The sequence below is a fragment of the Apodemus sylvaticus genome, chromosome 1 (genome assembly GCF_947179515.1).
Source record: "Apodemus sylvaticus chromosome 1, mApoSyl1.1, whole genome shotgun sequence".
Lineage (NCBI taxonomy): Eukaryota > Metazoa > Chordata > Mammalia > Rodentia > Muridae > Apodemus > Apodemus sylvaticus.
Window position 1 is genome coordinate 52,681,601 of NC_067472.1, and position 19,924 is coordinate 52,701,524.

General features: G+C 50.2%; 1 protein-coding gene across 1 annotated transcript; it reads left to right on the forward strand.

Annotated features, from left to right (window-relative positions):
* Window positions 1–8,641: 8,641 nt before the first annotated feature.
* Window positions 8,642–18,894, forward strand: LOC127678250 (pepsin A-5). The gene is made up of 9 exons (XM_052173054.1): window positions 8,642–8,701; window positions 9,856–10,015; window positions 11,495–11,612; window positions 11,711–11,829; window positions 13,004–13,203; window positions 14,907–15,023; window positions 16,969–17,113; window positions 17,188–17,286; window positions 18,637–18,894. The coding sequence occupies exons 1-9, from the start codon at window positions 8,649–8,651 to the stop codon at window positions 18,787–18,789; spliced, it is 1,164 nt and encodes a 387-aa protein (XP_052029014.1). The 5' UTR covers window positions 8,642–8,648; the 3' UTR covers window positions 18,790–18,894.
* The last annotated feature ends 1,030 nt before the right edge of the window (window positions 18,895–19,924 follow it).

A 19,924-nucleotide genomic window follows, 5' to 3' on the forward strand; every position in this document is an offset into this window, starting at 1 on the left:
CCAGCTGTGCACATTCCTCTTTATAGTTGGGCCCCAGGACTAGAATGGCTGCGATTCTGAGTGTCCCTTTCAGATCCTGCTAACAGCTCTGAGTCATTTTCCTTAAAGTCACCCTTTGTCAGAACCCTAGATTGCACTTTGTCGTCTGTAAGATGGGTAGTTCTGTGTAAGCATCAGACTTGATCCATCCTCACTCGACCAGAGTGACACGCCCTAGGAAGGGATGGGAACAAAGCAGCCCTGAGAGGCGAACGCCATTCCCCTTTGGCCGCAGTGGTTAGGGGGATGCTGGAGATTAGCTTCCAGCCTAAGAAAGCCGTGTCACCCTTTGTTATACATTAGAACTTTTGTTGCTAGTGGCAGAGACCAGCACAAATTGGCTTCTTCAAAATGGTAATTGCTGGGTCATACAATGAGAAGTCCAGAGGCCCTACCTAAGTGACACCAGGCTCAGTGTCATGCAAGGCCTCCTCCTCCACTTGAATCTGACCTCTGTCCACACAAAACAACTCTCATCCCAAAGGGAATGAGAGACACACTTCGTTCTAAGCCAAGTAAGAGTGACCAGAAAATGAGACACAGATTCAGGTTACCTTAAATAATATGTCCCAATGTAGAAGGGCTTTTGTGAAGTTTGTAAAGTAACAGAATAAGGCATACACCAAGGCATTTTACAAATAGATTTCTGGGACCATCGGGTAATGAGAAATTAGGGGAAATCTCTGCTTGGGTCTGAGATGCTATTTGATTACATTTTAACTTTGGGATCTGCTGAGTTAATGCATCCCAACGTATAATTACGTTGATATGAGATAAGGCAGATAAGCAATCGACAGTAATTGAGGAGACTATCAATGATTATGAGACAATTTGATCCTACATCTGCAACATCCCAACTCCCCTTAATCAAGAAGTTCTAATCAATCATCAGCCTTATAAACGGAGTCGTGGTGATTTTTTTTTCCCTGGGAACTTCCTTTTCATGAGTTTCTCTTTTGGGTCATCAAATTTCAGCAGGATCTCCCAAATTTTCTATTTCATATTCTAGATCTAAAATGACCATCATAATTCCCAGTGGTCAGAACTCCCTCCCCTTTACTAACTACTTCATGGGCTACCTGGCCACATAATCCACCTTCATCAATCAAGTATAATATATATATTAGTCCAGAGTAACTTCCCACCGTATCTGCCAAGTGCACTGTGCTTTACCACTCCCGGAGCGAGAACCCAGGGCCCACACACGCTAGACAAGCCCACGACCAGCTGAGCCACACCCCCTGTCTGGAGCACAGTTACTACAAAAGGAATCAGGACAGAAGACAGCTATGCACGCAGGTGACTTGCTTCAGGTGCTACCTACCAACTCTTGGGGTGCCACCCAACATGATGATAGGGGTTCAATGCTGTTTGTTTTTCAAATATTTCATTTTTTGAGAACCCAAAGTCAGAGTGAGGACTGTTAACAGCACCTTCCGGAAAGCCTGCTTGACACCATTTCTCCATGGTTGGGAGACCAGCCAGGGCAGTGAACCTGACTATTTTTATCGTTTATCTTATGCTGTGTGATTATTTTTTTTTTAAGCTGGCAAGCAGACTCCATTTTTTGCATCATTCTATGCAGATGCTAGAAACTTCTAAAGCTAAAGCCAAACAACCGAAACCTGGGAAATTGACAAAAGTCTGCTGCAGACCAAACACTGGGTCATTCGGTGCCACGCCTTGGTGGTAGACCTTTTGAATAACAGGACTTGGAGCAAGATAGGAGGGAGGGAGAGCAGTTACAGGAAACGGTCTCGGGTGAGAGGAGGCAGTAGGACCAATGCCTTGACTTGGCTTCATAGAACCCCAAAGCAGCCCCAGCACCCGTTGGCGGTCAGGAGACCTCTGGACCCACAGGCCAGGCCAGGAGGTCACAAAGCTCTCCTTTCAAACCTTCAGCTTTCAAACCTCCCAGCTACTAGACTAGACCTCACAGCTGGAAGACATCTGTCAGGACCCAATCTGAGACTCTCCAGTCCCAAGTCCCAGTTCATGCTGTGTCACTAAAGCACACTAACTTTGGCCAAGTCCCTTCTGTTTCCTAGTGCTCAGTTCCCCATGTGTAATGCCAGGGACTCATCCTCCTTCAAGATCCTCCATGATGGGGCTGGAGAGGTGGCTCACCAGTTAAGTGTTTGTATTTCTCTCAAAGGGAACCCAAGGTTTGTTCTTAGCACCAGGTCAGGTAACCCGCAACCTCCTGAAACTCCAGCTCCAGAGGATCTGATGCTCCCTCTTCCAGTCTCTCTGCGCGCGCGCGCGCACACACACACACACACACACACACACATACACATACACACACAAATAATCACAAATAATAAAAGTAAAATATTTCAAAGAAGAAATCATAATTGAAAGAACATTCCAGAGAGGGGGATTTGCAATTGCATGGACCTGAGGTAATCACGCTCAACAAATGCCTGCTTGCCCATCTCCAGCCTTCCCTCTGTACATGAGTCCAACAGGCACCCAGGGGACCTCTGCACTCCATTACCCACTGTGACCTCAAGGCCTCATTCATACTTGATTCCTGGGCTCAGGGTGAGTGGCTCTCTGTGACCCAGGTAGGGTAGTCAGGGCTGTCAACAAAGCCAAGTTTACTCTGGGCTCAGGCCACACGGATAAGCTACCTATGTCTACCTGGAACAATGGCTCTGCCCTCTTGGTGTGCTTTTGTCTGCCCTCGTCGGTGTTCCTGGAAGTTGCACCCACTAGACCTGGGGGAGAGTGTAAACACTCTTGTCTAATCTCCCCCAGTGTGACCATGTGGCACCCAGGGATGGCCCCACCCTTGGTAGATCCTGCTTCCTACATTCCTCTCAGTAGGTGAACAGGAACTTAGCATCAGCACCTGTGCCAAGGTGTCTGCCGGGCAGTCATTGGGACAGAGAAGTGCCTGGCCTTTTCAAGTGGCCTGTCCTATTTCCCAGCCAGACCTCTGTAATGAGACTCTCAGGAAGCACGTGTGCTCTCCTCCCCTCTGCAGGGCCCTTGCCACTCCTAGGAGACAAAAAGTCCTGGATTTTAGCCTCAGCTGAGCTGCTCAACTCAACCATGGGTTCCCCAAAGAAAGACGAAAATGTGTTTTCAACCGTAAAACATGATGTCACTTCAAAGTTCACATTCAAGAACTGTACAGTCAAGTAACAACAACAACAACAACACACATACAAAGAAAGTCTCATAATATTTTGAGTAAGTTCAAACTTTTGTGTTGGGCTACATGCATTCTTAGCTATCCCAGGGTGTGTGCAGACCACAGGGTAGACATAGCCCATAGTACACCTGGTTCCAGTTGGCAAAGTCCGAGGAGAAGGTGCTTGTGATTGTGTGAGCCACTGCCATGCTGACACAGGAGTGGAGGAAATGCTGTGGGCTGCCAAGCTGGCATGCCCAGCGCCAACCTGTAGCACCACCTGTGGCTTCCTGCCGCCAGTCCCGCTGCAACTACTCCTGTGGTCCCTGTCTCCTGCTGCTCTGAGGCTGTGGGTCTTCTGAGCTGCGGAGACAGGCAAAGAACTTCAATGCGTGGCAGCTGCGAACCTCTGAAAGTGGCCCATACCATTGCACGTCTCTGTCTCCCCTTCTCCAGACTCTCAGCATCTATTCCCCACGCCACCTCAGGAAGAGATTGCCCAAGTCCAGAAACCATGGAGTTCGGTGCCCCTCTGCCTTACCTTACAGATCCTGGTAAGTCACATGCTGCAGGTCTCAGTGTCCCCTCTTCCAAAGAAAGGAGTCGGGCTTGGGAAACACCAGTCACTCCTGACCAGGTGCCAATGTTGAATAGTAGGACATTCTGCTGAAGGGGAACTATGTGGCTCAGGACTCGATGGCTTTATCCGGAGTGCTGGGATCAATTGGTGATGTCTGTTTGATGCTCAGGATGGAGAGAGCAGACCAGGCGCCACCTACCCAAGTCACAACCTACCGGCCACCAATAACCAGAGAACCCATGTGTCCAGAGGACACTCTGCCAGTGGATTCTGTGAGATGTCACGGAGCAGAAGTCCCCAACGGGAAATCTGAGGACTCTCCAATAGAAACCTGATCCAGGGGGACAAGTCGCCTGCCCTAACAGATGGAAAACAGGAAGAGGCATTTGGATCCCAGTCATGCCAGCGAGGGGCAGGTAGATTTTAAGATGAGAGATGTTCTAGATGCTCAGAGCTTTTGAGGTGACCTCAATATCCAGCATCATCAAAGGACCACTGGATGCAGCCGTCCCCTTTCCTGTGACACAGCAGCCTTTGTGTAAGGCTGCTTCATCTGGAGCAAGAATCCAAAAAGAAAGGACCGGGTCCAGCCCCCAGCATCTATGTACCAGAAGATACGTGTGGGATGGGACCCCGGGTAGGTGCCGCCTCCGGGGTGACCCTTTCACCACCTCTCCTCCCCGCAAGCACGGGGTTCCCTTCGAAGGTCCCTTCCTGCCTGATCCCTCTTGTAGCCCATGCCAGCAAGTCTCCTCTGTGTTATTCAACTGTAGTGTCACTCCACTCTCCTTTCCTTTCAGAACAACCCCCTGACTCAGCCTGGGCTCTCTCCCTCTCCCTGCAGATGGTCCCAATGATGAGAAAGCCAGAGAGAGGGGAAGAGTCTTCTTGAGAACTGGAGAGAAGTTACCTCTTTAAATTGCCCCATCTCTCCTACTTCTCGGCCCTGCCCTAAACTCATCAAAACTGCAGACTGGGTTAGGTAACCCCGGGTAGGGAAGCAGGGCCCAGGGGCTTGGCCAGCACCAGGCTGCCCGAGTCTGCCCTTCTTACACCTCTGGGCATATCACCAAGGATAAGAACTTCAAGATGGACATGTTCACAGATGTGATAGCACACTGGTGTAATCCCAACACTTAGAAGACAGAGGCAGGAGGACCACCACAAAGTCTGAGGCCAGCCCGGCCTACACGGCAACTTCCAGGCCAGCCAACAGAACCCTATCTCAAACCAAGTTAAAGTAAAACCTAAAAACAGGAAACATTTCAACATATTACAAAAGTAATTTTAAACATACAAGTTGATCTTACTAGTATCTCATGACTCAGCAACAGGAGTGGGGACAGTGTTCAGATTTTCAGCTACACCCCCTTCTTTTTTTAGACTCATTTAACTCAGTTGGCCTCTAACTCCCTGTGTAGCCAAAGATAACTTTGAAATCTGATCCTCTGCCTTTACCTCTCAATCTCTAGGATTACAGGTGTGAACCACCACAACCTAGTGCTGTGTGTGCTAGACAATCACTCTGTCAGCTAGGCTATATCCCTGTCCCCCACGTCCCTCCTTTTAAAAGTTTATCTTTTATTTATTTTCATCAGGCTATTTTTTGCAGGACTGTTTTTTTACTGTAAATGTTTTTGTACATCTTCAGGACCTAGGAGCTTTTAAAATGTTTATACATAAGCCCCAATACTCTTTAAAAAAAGATTGATTGGTTGGTTGGTTGGTTGGTTGGTTGGTTTACTATGTATGAGTACATTGTAGCTGTCTTCGGACACACCAGAAGATGGCATCAGATGGTTTTAAGCCACCGTGTGGTTGCTGGGAATTGAACTCAGGTCCTCTGGAAGAGCAGTCAGTGCTCTTAACTTCTGAGCCATCCCCAGACCCCACAATACTCTTTTTGTTTCTAAAGTAAATTTATTCTTTGTTTGGGAGAATTATTATTTGTTGCTTGTTTTGCCTTTTTTTTTCTTGGGGAAAGGGCAGGCAGGGACTCACTACATAGCTCAGTCTGACTCAAAACTTACTATGGAGTCCAGGCTGGCCAGAGACTCCTGCCTCAGCCTCCCTAAAGCTAGGATCACAAATGACCAACTAGGTTCAAATTGTCTTTGGTTGTCTGGTCTCAAACTTGCTTTGTAATCAAGGCTGGCCTTGAACTCCTGAACTCCAGTACTCCATACTCCCTTTCCCAACCGCTGATCTTCTATACCGCACCTGATTCCTGTGGTGCCAGAGATGGAGCGCAGTGAGCTACAGTCCCTACCCCAAGTGGCTGCCTTTAACAGCACTCAGTATCCATTCCCTGTTTGTGTTTCCTTGATTGTAAAATTCCTTTAAAGGGCTACAATGCAGCCCAGCAGCACAGGGCTTGACTGCCTGTGCGAGGCTCTGGCCTTGATCCCTAGCACTGCGAATAAAATAGTGTTTCTTAATCATTCGAACTGTGAATGGGGCTCTAGAGTGTGCCCATGTCTGCTATATATGTTTGCTGGTCCCTAAGACATTTTGTAGATGAGTTTTCCTTTTATGCCACTTCAGAGACCTTTAGTGGTGAAGAGGGCTGGCTGTTCTTGAAGAGAAGCCTGGTTCAATTCCCAGCACCCACATGGTGGTTCACAGATGCCTGTAACTCCAGTTCTAGGGGATCCAACACTCTCTTCTGACTTCCATAGACACCAGGCATGTACATGGTATGTAGACATACATGTAGGCAAAACACCCATATACATAAAATAATTTTAAAAAAGTGCATATTTTAAAGTGTCTGGGGTGGGCGGGGCTGACGAGATGGCTCAGTGATTAATCCTGCTTATTGTTCTTACAGAGACCCCAACATCAATACTGAGCAGCTCACAGCCACTCGTAACTTCAGCTTTGGGAGATCCAACACCCTCTTCCTGCATCCACCCACATGTATCTATACACACATAAATACAGGGACAAATGCGCGTGCGAGCATGTGCGCGCGCGCGCACACACACACACACACACACACACACACGCATACACACCTAGATTTCAAAAATTTAAAGCGTTGGGGGACAGTAAGATGGCTCAGCAGGAAAAGGCATTTGGTGCTAAATCTGATGGTCCATGTTCTGTCTCCAGGACCCACATGGTGGAGAGAGAGAATGAGCTTCCACAAGTACTGTGACTTCCATACAACACTGCCCCACCCACATAAGTAAATAAATGTAATTTTTAAAGTGTATATTAAAGGGCTGGAGATGTGTCTGTCTCTATGTGTGTGTGTGTGTGTGTGTGTGTGTGTCATCCCATTACAGATGGTTGTGAGCCACCATGTGGTTGCTTGGAATTGAACCCAGTACCTCTAGAAAAGCAGCCAGTGCTCTAAACAGCTGAGCCATCTCTCCAGCCCCCTCCCGCTCCCCCTCCCAGCCCCTACAGCAAATGAGTGAACAAACACAATGGAAATGTTCCACTAAGTTCTGAGCCACTCAAACAAATGATCCAATCTCCAGGAGGGCTCTCGGGAACCCTGACCTATATCCAGCTGGGGAGAGGCATGGAGAAAGCAGATGTGGGCTGATATCTAGAGCACGGTGCGATCGGTCTAGGGGCCGAGCCTAGCTGTGGAATCTGAGGCAGCCTCCAGTAAGACAAAGTGATAACTTAAAACCAGATTCCTACTTGATGAGGACCTATCACAGCTCCCCTGATAGGACCCACGTCTGTCTGCCCCATCCAGACATGCAAATAAATAGTTATGCTTTTGAAGCATCTTGTCAGAAAAACACCTCTGGGAGCCTTTGCCCTGGGATACACATGTTTATCTCCTTAAACTGACACTACAGCATAGAATATAGAATAGTACTCTTCTCCCCACAGGAGTCCAAGAGTCTTCATGGCGTTCCTGCTGCACCCTCTGGGATGAACTGTCTTCTCACTTGCAAGGAGGGACTTAGGAGCCAGAACAGTTTATGAAGGCCAAAGAACATGCATCATACTATCCCAGCTGCTAACATTTAAAGAGCAGGAATCTCACATAAAAATCCAGGCTCTTGACTTCTCTCAAAAATGTGGCCAACTTGGTATCGCGGCGGCTTCCTGCCGGCCTGGCATTGGCAGGTCAGAGCTGACTCAAGACTGCCCCCTTGTGGTAAGACAATACAGCATCATGCCCACCATGGCCACCCAGACTGCTACCCACTTTGCCTCCTAAGTCCTGAGATGCCCATTTTGCCCCAGACTGCAAACTCCATGAACGCAAGGACTAACTGCCTATCTTCTTTCTGTTTTTGAAGAAAAATAAATTTTTAAAAAGTCTTCCACTTATCACGGCTACATTTTACATTCACTGTTGTATTTATGCATTTGTTTTTTTTGTTTTATGTGGGTGGATGCCTCTACCACAGAGGTATATGGAAGTTAAAAGTTACTTAAGGAAGTCAGTTCTATCTTTCCATCACGGGGCCCCCCAGCTATCAAACTCGGGGTGTCAGAGTCTCCTTCCATTCTTCCCAGCAACCCACTCCCTAACGAGGACCGTAGAGTGCACATCGTAGGCCAGTTAGGAAGTGGTGGGATCTGACTGCCACAGAGGCACCTGGCCCTTACTTTTGTCACCGTATCTACAATGTCTTTATCACCAAGATAGCAAGAGTCTCTGCACTCCATGAAATCAGGTGACTTGGTGCTACATTCTCAGCCACGAAAACTCCCCAAATTCTGAGAATTTCTAGCCCTTTCCTCTCCTGACTAGGGTAAAGATGTTATCGGGGCCGTTTGCATTTCTTATCAGGCCCCATTGGTGGCCCTCCACGGTCTGATTAGAGCAGGCCAGACGTATTTAATGAGCAGTTCTCCACACAACTTCAGGCCCAGAACTCCTCCCTAGCACCTTGAGCCTGAGAAGGAATCATGAAGTGGCTTTGGGTCCTCGGGCTGGTGGCCCTTTCAGAGTGCTTGGTCAAGTAAGTATCAACTGAGTGCTGTCGGCTGCCTCCCTGGCCTCTTTCTCTCCCGTATACAACTGGCTGACCCTCTTATCCCCTGACCATTCCATGGTGAAGGAGGAAATGAAATCCGCCCCCCCCCCCCCATCCTTCATAACCTTCAGGTATCCACTCATCCGTGATAGTTTGCCTAGAACACTGGAAGGCCCAGAAGTCTTGAGGCAAATGTGCAGCACAGGTCACATCATGGGCTGTGTGGCTGTCTCTCACCAGAATCCTTCGGTGCGCACACAACCTTGTGCAGCTTTAGGGGTACAGCGTCTACATTGTCTTTTAGATCTCTCTCAGCACGTCCGTCTGTCTGTACGTCCGTCCCTATAGATCCCCACACCTCTGAGTCTCTATGTCCACAGACCTCTGTTTCTCTGTCTTTGGGCTCAGACCTCATCATTTCTCACTTTAGCTCCCTCCATTTCCCACTTTCTCTCATCCCTCGCTTCTGATTGAAACAAGGTGCGTTTGAGGGCAGTTTCCACCTGTATGCAATGGTACGTGCCTGTAATCTCAGCTTTTGGGAGGTGGAGATGAGATAAGAAATGTAAGGTCATTCTCAGTTATAAATCAAGCTTGATGCCAGCCTAGCATGCATAAAACCCTGTCTCAAAAAGAAAAGTCAAAGTGGCGAGGGGGTGGGGTTAGTTCGTAGGCCTAGCTTTGATAGTAACCATCATGATGACCAAAGTCGAGTCACAAGGAAAGGGGGGTTGGGGAAGAATGTCCCACCTTCCATCCTTCCTCCCGGACTTCTTTGAGAAAGGCAATACACTGGAAGAGTGTTAGGACAGAGGCAGGCGTTCCCCACACATCACCCCCGCCCCAGCAGTCAACGTGAAGCAAGTTATTATCCCATCTTCTTTACAGAAAGGGAAGCCGAAAAGTTCAGAGCGGTCTCATGGCTTGCTCGGCAGCGAATACCCGAGCCTGCACTGGGAACCAGGCACCCTGCCACTAGTGGTCTTCTCACAGTGTTCTGTGGCCCTTTCCAGTAATTGTCTTCTTTTGGAAAACCCACCGTGCAGTTGCAATGCAAGGTGTGGTCCCTCCGGCTGCCTCTAGGCGCCCCGTGGCGCCACAGTCTCTCACTTAATTTCCTTCCGGATGTTCATTTAAAGAATCCCTCTGATGAAGATTAAGTCCATGCGAGAAAACCTGCGGGAAAGCCACGTGCTGAAGGATTACCTGGAGAAGTACCCTCGCAGCCGTGCCCACGTGCTTCTAGAGCAGCGCCGGAACCCAACAGTAACTTATGAACCTATGAGGAACTACCTAGACGTAAGTGTGTGACGGAGTTGGGGCTCCCGAGCGCCCCCTTAAGGCTTCTGCCCAGCACTGTGGCCCCTCTGAAGAAAACTGAATTAGGGCTGGGGTTCCTAAAAGTCAGAAAGGATCCGGAGCAGGGGCTGAGATGGCTCAGCAGTTAAGAGCACCTGCTGCTCAAGTGTGAGGACCTCAGTTCAGATCCCTAACATTCACATACAATACAAGCTGGATGTAGACACACACACACACACACACACACACACACACACGCCTCTGACCCAAGTGGTGGGAGCAGAAACAAGAGAGTAGCTGGGGTCTGTAGCCTGCCACCCTGGCTTCATGCTCCGTGAGAGATCCTATCCCAAAAGAATAAGGGGGAGTCACGGATCAGGACGCTCAGTGCCCTCCTCTGGCCACACACGTACACCACACACGCATACATGAAAGAAAAAAGTTTCATGGGTGAGGAGCAGGAACCTGTGTCACCTCTTCTCCCTCCTCCCCCCCCCCCCGTTGGTCCTCATCCACTACCCCATCCGGAGCTGTGCTGGTTGAATCAAGCGAGGGCCAGTGACTACCACACAGACATCCTGTTCTATGCTTATGGAAGTCACTGAGTACATGGAGTTTTGGTCTTTTTCACCGAGGTGAATCCCTGGGCCCCAAGGGAGGGTATCTAACCCAAGGCCAGCAAATCCAATTGCAAGTCAAGCTCGTATCTCAGGTAGAAGAGTCCCCGCCCAACTCAGATTTCAACCAATGAACAGCTAGTGAGCCCTGAGATGGGCCCGGAGGAGGGGCCAACCAGCAAGTCGCGGTCTAGTCTGATGAGCCGAACCTAGTTTCTTTCTTTCTTTGGGTTTTCTCACTGTGTAACTCCAGCTGGCCTGGAATTCGCCCTGTGGACGGACCAGACTGTCCTCCAACTCACAGAGACCCACCTGCCTCTACCTCCTGAAAGCTTGCATCACAGGTGTGCGCCACCACACCTGACTAAGCCTAGCTTCTTAAAGCCAAGCCAGAGAAACCGGCAAAGAACAAATGTCCACTGGGCATGGGAATGCATGCCTATAATCCAAGCAATCAGAAGACTGAGGCAGGAGAATCATGAGTTTGAGGCTAGCCTGAGCTACATAGTGAGACCCATCAAAAAGAAAGAGGGAGAAAGGGAGAGAAGAAAAGGCAGTGGGTTGGGGAGGTGTAAACAAATACCCAATGAAGGGACTGACTGAGTGGCCTTGATAGTAACTATTTTAACTTTGTAGAAAGTAAAGCACACAGAGGCCTGGAGTGACCCCCAGGGGCTGCCTGGAGGAAGCACTCAGGCTGGACCCTCACAGGTGGAAAGAATTTAAGACCTTTGGGAGAGGATGGAGTGCTCCTAAAAGGTTTGAGCAGAGGCTTAGCAGTGCTCTGGAGGCAGACGCCTCAGCAGCCCGGGGACAGACAAGGCTGCCAGGCTGGCGCTAGCCACAGCCCTCTTTCCTGCAGCTGGTCTACATTGGCATCATCAGCATTGGCACACCCCCTCAGGAGTTCAAGGTTGTCTTGGATACTGGATCTTCAGTCCTGTGGGTACCGTCCATCTATTGCTCCAGCCCAGCCTGCGGTGAGCATTCTGATCTGATCTGCCTCAGGCTGCCCCGCCTTTCATCACCTCCCATGTTTCAGCACAACTAAGGGTGACCTCCTGCCTGTGTCCTGCAGCTCACCACAAGGCCTTCAACCCTCTTCGGTCTTCCACTTTCCTGGTCTCAGGCCGACCTGTGAATGTTGCCTATGGCTCAGGAGAGATGTCCGGATTTCTTGCCTATGACACTGTCAAGGTAAGCCGGGAAGCAGAGGCTGCCCGGGGCTGGCTGTGGGTGAGAACACTGCTGAAGGCCCAGCAGGAAGAGCCCTGCTGCTCCAGCCTGCCTCACACCTTGTGGAGGATCCACAAGTGAGTCCTCCCAGCCACAGGTGCCCAAGGCTCAGATGTGTAGCTCCTTCCCCAGAGGGGCGCACAAGTTGATCCTGACAGTGGCGAAGAGAAAGAGGTGTGTAAAAATAAACCACTTATACACACCACATTGTTCCAGACAATAGGCCTTTGCACATTCTTCAAAATAACACCATTGGTTTTCTCAATAAGCCCAAGGCAGATATTGCTAGAGCTTCATTCCACAGACAGGTGAACAGAGAGAGCCCGTGCCTTGTCCAACCTCACACAGCTGGTAAGCCAAAGATCTGGGGAGTGACTTAGACTAAGCAGGCAAGTGAGAAGTGCTCTCAGGGGACAGCTGTGGTTTAGGCCTCTGGCAGCAGCCCAGGCCCTTGAGCTTCCACACAGGAAAAGCAGAGGACAGACTCTGGGGCCATGCTCCATCAAAAGACTGTTACCTGAGAGGCCTTGGAGGCTTTTGAGAATTAACAAAACCCCTGAGAGTGCACGAACACACACACACACACACACACACACACACACTTTTCCCAGTCTGAATATTTCTAAGAACCCTGGGGGTACCTTATCCAGGCATGGTGGCACAGGCCTTTAATCCCAGCATTCTAGAAGGCAGAAGCAGGAAGAGCTCTGTGATTTTAAAGCCAGTCTGATCCACATAGCAAGTTCCAGGTCAGCTAAGGACACTTAGTGATCCTGGTCTTAAAAACTAAACTCAACTAAACACCTGAACCTAAACACCCTAAACACCTGGGCTCCCACCTCCCAAGGGTGCAGGAAAGACAACCACAGATAATGCCCTGGAAGAACTGCCCTGCACTCATCCTAAGGCGATCCCTTTGGTTACTCTCAGCATCAGAATATACTCAAGTGATGTCGGGAGTATGGACCACAGAGCTACCTGCCCACTCCTGTCTGGGATTCATATCCAAGCAGCCTACAGTACACCAGGACTCAGTTATACCTTGGGGTCAGACCATCTCCCTACCCACTCTCCTAGCCCAGCCATAACACAGGCCTGGTTTCAGAGCCTTATCAGAGCCCCTCTTCCCTCACAGATTGGGGACCTCACGGTCATGGCCCAGGCATTTGGCCTGAGCCTGGAAGAACCTGGCAGTTTCATGGAATATGCTGTCTTTGATGGCATCCTGGGGCTGGGATACCCCAACCTTGGCCTTCAGGGAATCACACCTGTCTTTGACAACCTGTGGATACAGGGCCTCATCCCCCAGAATCTCTTTGCCTTCTACTTGAGCAGGTGAGCCCGTGCCAGATCAGCCCATTTTCTAGGCTGTCAGTTGCATTAAAAATTGTTGACCCTCAGATCCTGAAGGTTTCTTAGACATCATCTAGTCTTGGTTTCTGCCTGCTGTGGCCTGGACCCCAAATCTGGCCATCACCAGCTTCTGTAAAGAAAGCTTCGTTGGAGCATTTGTTCCCATCCTGCCATTCTGCACAGCAGCAGTGACATTGAGCGGATCAGTAAGGAGGAATGTCTCCCAGTGTGCACGGCCTCCAGTGCTGACGGTCAGACCCTCTAAGGAGACCTTACTGACCCCTTTAGTCCCATCCCTTCAGTCAGAGATAAGGAAACCAAGGCTCTGAGAAAGGCTTTCCCCAAGATGGCCAAGAAGTCTAGTGCTGAGAGAAGCAGGACTCGAGCTCAGTCCTCAGGATCCTTCCCCACGATGGTCGTCAGTCCATCAGCTCTTCAGCTACACCGAGGTGCCGAGGGACTGAGGAGCTGGAGGAGAAGGGAGAAGGCAAAGCAGTGGTGACAGGGTCCTGTTGACATTTGTCTCTTCTCCACCAAAAGACGGAGTTGATCCCACATGTGAGAGTGGGATCTGTCTGTGTCTGTCTATGCTTGTCTGTATGTCTGTCTGTGACTATGTCTGTGTCTGTGTATGCTTGTCTGTGTGTCTGTCTGTGTCTGTCTGTGACTATATCTGTGTCTGTGTCTGTCTATGCTTGTCTATGTGTCTGTCTGTGTCTGTTTGTGACTATGTCTGTGTCTGTCTATGCCTGTCTGTGTGTCTGTCTGTGTCTGTGTCTGTCTGCGTCTTTGTGTCTGTGTGGCTGTGTCTATGTCTGTCTGTCTGTGGCTGTGTGGCTGTGTGGCTGTGTGGCTGTGTCTATGTCTGTGTCTGTCTGTGTGTGTCTATGGCTCTGGGCTCTTCAGGAACCTGAGTCCTGGGAATCCCAGGACTCCAGCACTGGAATCCCAGTCCAGGTCATGAGCTCCAGCATGACCAAGCAGATCTAGCATTAAGCAAGTGGTTCAGTCTTTCTCTAGCCCTTGGGAACACTTGAGTCTGCTCCACAATGATTCCTTCAACTGCTTCTTATTAAACACCTACTAAGCACTGAGTGCCACCCTGTATACAGATTGTATGAGGAGTCACAAAAGGGGGGGGGGATGTGCAGAAGACAAGAAGGTAGTAAACAAAGGAAAAGAGATCTCAGCTAGTAACTGTGTCTGTGACATCAATGTAATAGGCAGAGAGAACCAATAGGCCTGAGGTGGGGGCAGGGCTACCTGCAATGAGGCTAGCCCGGTGTGAGCTGGAAAAAACACCCTTGGCTAACCTAGGCCTCGGTATTCTGGAAAATGGCCACCTAAACCTGTGCAAGTGGCACCCTTCTGGATGCAACCATGAAGTCGCTCTAGTTTCCAGAGGGGCCCAAGTGCCCCACAGAATGGTGGGGTATCCAGAGTCCAGCTCTCGAGTCAGTCTGGATCTCAGTCTTGCCACTCATGAGCTATGCAGCTGACCTGGAGCACATACATGGTGCCTCAACTTCCCCACCCACGAGTAATGGTGCCCCTAGGGAAGGCTGCTGGGCGGGGCTGTGTGGGTGTGGCTGAGTATACCAGAAACTTGAAGTGGTACTGGCAGGATCAGGTGTGCTGATCTGTCTCCACTGGGTAGTAAGCCCTGCTCCTCTTCTTCCCTTCAGCAAGGATGAGAAGGGCAGCATGCTGATGCTTGGTGGAGTGGACCCCTCCTACTACCACGGAGAGCTTCACTGGGTGCCAGTGTCCAAGACCAGCTACTGGCAGTTAGCTGTGGACAGGTAAGCCACATGCCTGATTCTTGCCCCTGGATGCTACCTCCAACATGTACACACACACACACACACACACACACACGGAGTAACATAGACCTATGTCCATATATGACAGCATCTACACATACAATCACACACAAGCCCACTGACATGGACTGACACATGGAGTCACAAGACAGTCACACAGAAACACACCTGTACATGACATGTACAGTCAAGGAGACACACATACAGTGCCACATACTGATACACACAGACATCCATCCTCCGACACCATAGACACACCCCTGGAAGCCACACCTCAAGGTCACCTCACCGCCAGAGAAGGTCAGGCAGGCAGGAGTCTCTGGAAAAGGCCCATGAGGAGAGGGGTGGGTGGGAAGTATGGTCTGAAAACCCTAAAGTGAGATTCGGGCCAGGGCTTGGTGTTCGACCAGACTGAAGAGAGGCACCGGAGTGAGCCCCGTCCTGGTGTGCCCAGGACTTCCTTCCTGTCCAAAGCAGGTTAAGCCCTGGGGTCACAATAAGATTATCACACCAGAGAACAGACAGAAGCAGACAGAAGCCTCCATCCACTGACCTGAAAGCCACAAACATGTGTCTCGGCCAGGCAGCAGGCTATGGGTGGGAACAGAGAGCTGGGTGCCTGGGAGCCGGAAACACCCGAACGCATGAGGCAGGAACTGAGCAGACTGCAGAGTCAGCAGCTGGGAGCTTAAGCACCCTTCAAGGACACCAGCAGCCTGGCCATCTGTGCGAGCTTCCTGGGTGCTGCCTTGGCAGGAGCGTCCACACAGAGGCAGCCGACTAGAGAGATGGCCTCTTCTGCAGCAAAGGGCTGCTCTCTCCCTGCCGTGGAGTGTCTGATGCCCACAGGCGTCTACTCTCATTCCAAAGCTGTGGAGTTGGTCAGGCACAAGTGTCCCTTGTTGTCCCTTGGTCATTTCATTCGTCAATTCATTCACACACACACACACACACACACACACACACATCTGCTGAGCATCTCTCTCTCTCTTTTTTTTTCTTTTGGATTTGGTTTTTTTGGAGACAGGGTTTCTCTGTGTAGCCCTGGCTGTCCTGGAACTCACTCTGTAGACCAGGCCTACCTCTGTCTCCCAGAGTGCTGGGATTACAGGCGTGCACCACCACCGCCCAGCTCTGAGCATCTCTATATGAGGTGCCTGAGGAAGGCACTTAGTAACCATACTGTCTAGTAGTGCATACATGGATACACAACCAGGAAGTCCTACCGTGAGTCACCACCTCACTGCTTGTTAGAAATGAGTAAAGGAACCAAGAGAGGGACTGCTCTGAATCTGCAGCTGGAAAGGGTGACAAATCATCTGGAACTTGGGAGATGATAAGATCTAGCCAGGCAAAGGGTAATGTGCCAAAGGCCCCGAGGCTAGAGACTGCTGAGTGCATCTCGTTACTGAAAGGGAGGCACTGGGGATATAGCAGTGGGTAGACTGCTTGCCTAGCTCATGGGACACTCTGGGTCTGATCCCCAGCAGCAGATAAACCGGGTGTGACGGGCACACCTGTAATCCCAGCACTTGAGAAGCAAAGGCAGGAGGATCAGAAGTATAAGGTCATCCTTGACTGGAAATGAGTTTGAGGCCAGCCTGGGCTATGAAAGAAAGACCTTGTCTCAAAGCAAAGAAAGGAAGAAACAAACAGAAAGGAAAGCTAAATATGGTGGCGTCCCCCTGTAGTCTCTCTTCCTTATTCTGGGGAGGCTGGAGCAGAGGGGTCATCTGAGTTGAGACATTGGAGATCAGCTCAGAAAACATACTAAGAACCTTGAATCTAAATAAATAAATCAGAGAGGGTAAAGCAACCATGGGGGTGGGGGGTTTGGAGAGCTCGCTGGCTGTTTTGAAGTCAGGGAAGGGGAGTGTGTTACTGTATGGTAATCCTGGTGTCCACTTTGGCCCCTGCCTCTCAGCATCTCCATGAACGGGGAGGTCATTGCCTGTGACGGTGGCTGCCAAGGTATTATGGACACAGGGACCTCCTTGCTGACCGGCCCCCCAAGCTCAATCCTTAACATCCAGAATCTCATTGGTGCCACGGCTTCTGGTGATGGCGAGGTAAAGGGTCATATGGGAGGGCCAATCTGGGTTTTCCACACAGTACTAACCTCCAGCCAACCCCTGTTCAACAGTACTTCCTCAAGTGTGACACCATCAACACTCTACCTGACATTGTCTTCAACATCGGCAGTGTTGCCTACCCAGTGCCAGCCAGTGCCTATGTCAGAAAGGTGAGGAATCCAGCAGTGGGGATGTCCTTTACCAGACTTGGGCTTCTGTGGGAGAGGAAGGTGCACCCTGGTGATGATGATGTACAATTACAGGTGCCGTAGATCCCACCAACGGGGCAAGCTGGGCTGCACAACCATTTTCAAAATTCAATGTGACAATTTTTTCCTCCTCCCATAAATATTGAGGGATCAGCAGGGCATGGTGGGGCCACACTGTTTCCCAGGTTGCAGAGGAAAGATGAGGGTAGCTTGAATTGCAGGGTGGTCTAGATGGCCTCATGTAAATAGGACCTGGTGGCCCATGTAGAGACAGCTAGATGGATCTGCAGATAAGGGACGTGGAGGACAGTGTGCCAGCAGGCAAATGGATGGAACTAGACAACATCACCCTGAGTGAGGTACCCCAGGCCTAAAAGGACATGCACTCACTTATAAGTGGGCATTAGCCATAAAGTACAGGATAAATATACTACGACCTACAGACCCAAAGAAGCTAAATAACAAGGAGAATCTACGTTTTTTCTTTTTTTCTCTTTCTTTCTTTTTTTTTTTTTTATTTTGGTTTTTTGAGACAGGGTTTCTCTGTGTAGCCCTGGCTGTCCTGGAACTCACTCTGTAGACCAGGTTGGCCTCGAACTCAGAAATGCGCCTGCCTCTGCCTCCCAGAGGGGTGGGATTACAGGTGTGCACCACCACCACATGGCTCTAAGGTCGGATTCTTGAATCTCACTGAGAAGGGGAAATAAAATAGTCATTAAAGGTAGATGGAGGGAGGGAATTGTGTGGGAGAGGGGAGGGGAGGGGTGTGGGTGGGCATGGGGATTTGGCGTGGAGAAAGCAGGGGAGAGAGGACAGAAGGGACTGAACAGAAATCAGTGGCTGTGGGGGAGGGGCTCTATAGGATGTGCCAGAGACCCGGGACGGGCCAGGCTCAGGGAGTCTGTGAGGGTGACTCTAGCGGAGACTCTTAGCAGTGGGGGCAGCATGTAGTTCTTATCCAAGCCATGCAAGGCACTTCTGCAGCAGCCAGTGAGAGCCATGCAGTTCCACGAAAGGAGGACACAGAGCTAAGTGGCAGGACTGGAGATGTGATTCAGTGATACAATGCCTGCCGAGAATACAGGAAGCCCTGGGGTTGGTCCCTAGCGCCGCGTAAACTGGGCGTGGTATACACACCCGTATTTCGCACCCTTGGGAGGCTGAGGTAGAAAGTTCAGAAATTCAAGGTCACCTCAGCTCACAGGGAGTGTGGAGACAGCTGGGCAGTGATATGTCACCCCCAGTCAAAAAGAAAGCAAGGAAGAAGCTGAACCGCGGCTGCTGAGTTCATCCATCGCCCTGCTTTTCCAGGATCGTTCACACAACTGCCGAAGCAACTTTGAGGAAGGCACGGATGACCCGTCAGACCCTGAGGTGTGGGTGCTGGGGGATGTCTTCCTGAGGCTGTATTTCACCGTGTTTGATCGGGCAAATAACAGGATTGGTCTGGCTCTTGCTGCATGAGTGCTGGGCCCCCTTCAGGGAATGGCCGGGCACGCCCTTCAACACAGGCTTGAGTGCACACAGAACATTTCATCCCGGGAGCAGACCCCAGGCTACAGGAAGCTCTATTCCCAAAGCCCTGTTCTGTGTAGGGAATAAAGATCGCATTCACAAAGCCACTGATACTAATGTCTGCTCTCTCTCATTCTCTGGGTTAACAAGATATGTTGGGATTAGTTTGGGTTTGGGTTGTTTTTGAGATTATTTTGAGCTCACTCTGTAGCTCAGGCTAGCCTAGAACTCACTATTGTAGCCTAGGTAGATCTCAAACTTTGAGCACACTTCCTGCCTCAGTCTCCAGAACTCTGGGAAGCGTGAATCCGCCATGATGTCTCCATCGTAAGAGAAGCCAAGCCTGGCCAGCACAAAGGAAGAGAAAGACTTTAGGACTGACTCGAGGAAGGTGCAGAAGACAAGAGCCACCGGCTTGAAAGCCAGCGCATGCGCACTGCCCTCTCATCCCCTGAAAGCCAACGCATGCGCACTGCCCTCTCGTCCCCTGAAAGCCAACGCATGCGCACTCTCCTCTCTTCCCCTCAATTCTCTGCCTCTCAGCTTCTTCCTATTGTACTTGAAGGTCAATGGTTTTACTGCTACCACTGGCAGGATTTCACATCCAAAGATATCTGATCAGGAAAGACACAGATGATTAAAAAAAAAAAATCCTAGTTTAGCAAGAGGACTCTCTGGTTGGCCCACCTGGAGTGGTGTGTCCATCCTGAACCTAAAATCTTGGGCAGAGGAGAAAGAGATGATTGGGTCTGCTTGGTCAAATGGTCTCATCTGTGACCTGGAGGCAGGTTGGCAGTTTTCTTTAGAACCATGGGGCTGGAATAAGTAACTGGTGAAAGTGGTACCCAACTATGCTTTCCCAGGTTGCAGAAGATGAGGGTAGCTTGAATTGCAGGGTGGTCTAGATGACCTCATGTAAATAGGACCCGGTGACCCATGCAGAGACAGCTAGATGGATCTGCAGATAAGGGACGTGGAGGACAGTGTGCCAGCAGGCAAATGGATGGAACTAGACAACATCACCCTGAGTGAGGTACCGCAGGCCTAAAAGGACATGCACTCACTATAAGTGGGCATTAGCCAT

What these genes read in the sequence shown, in the direction of transcription:
- LOC127678250 (XM_052173054.1), top strand. Translation starts at nt 8,649, where the DNA reads ATGAAGTGGCTTTGGGTCCTCGGGCTGGTGGCCCTTTCAGAGTGCTTG. An exon ending in TTTGCCTTCTACTTGAGCAG is followed by an intron (nt 13,204 to 14,906) that starts GTGAGCCCGTGC and finishes TCTTCCCTTCAG; the next exon opens with CAAGGATGAGAAGGGCAGCA. An exon ending in CGGCTTCTGGTGATGGCGAG is followed by an intron (nt 17,114 to 17,187) that starts GTAAAGGGTCAT and finishes CCTGTTCAACAG; the next exon opens with TACTTCCTCAAGTGTGACAC.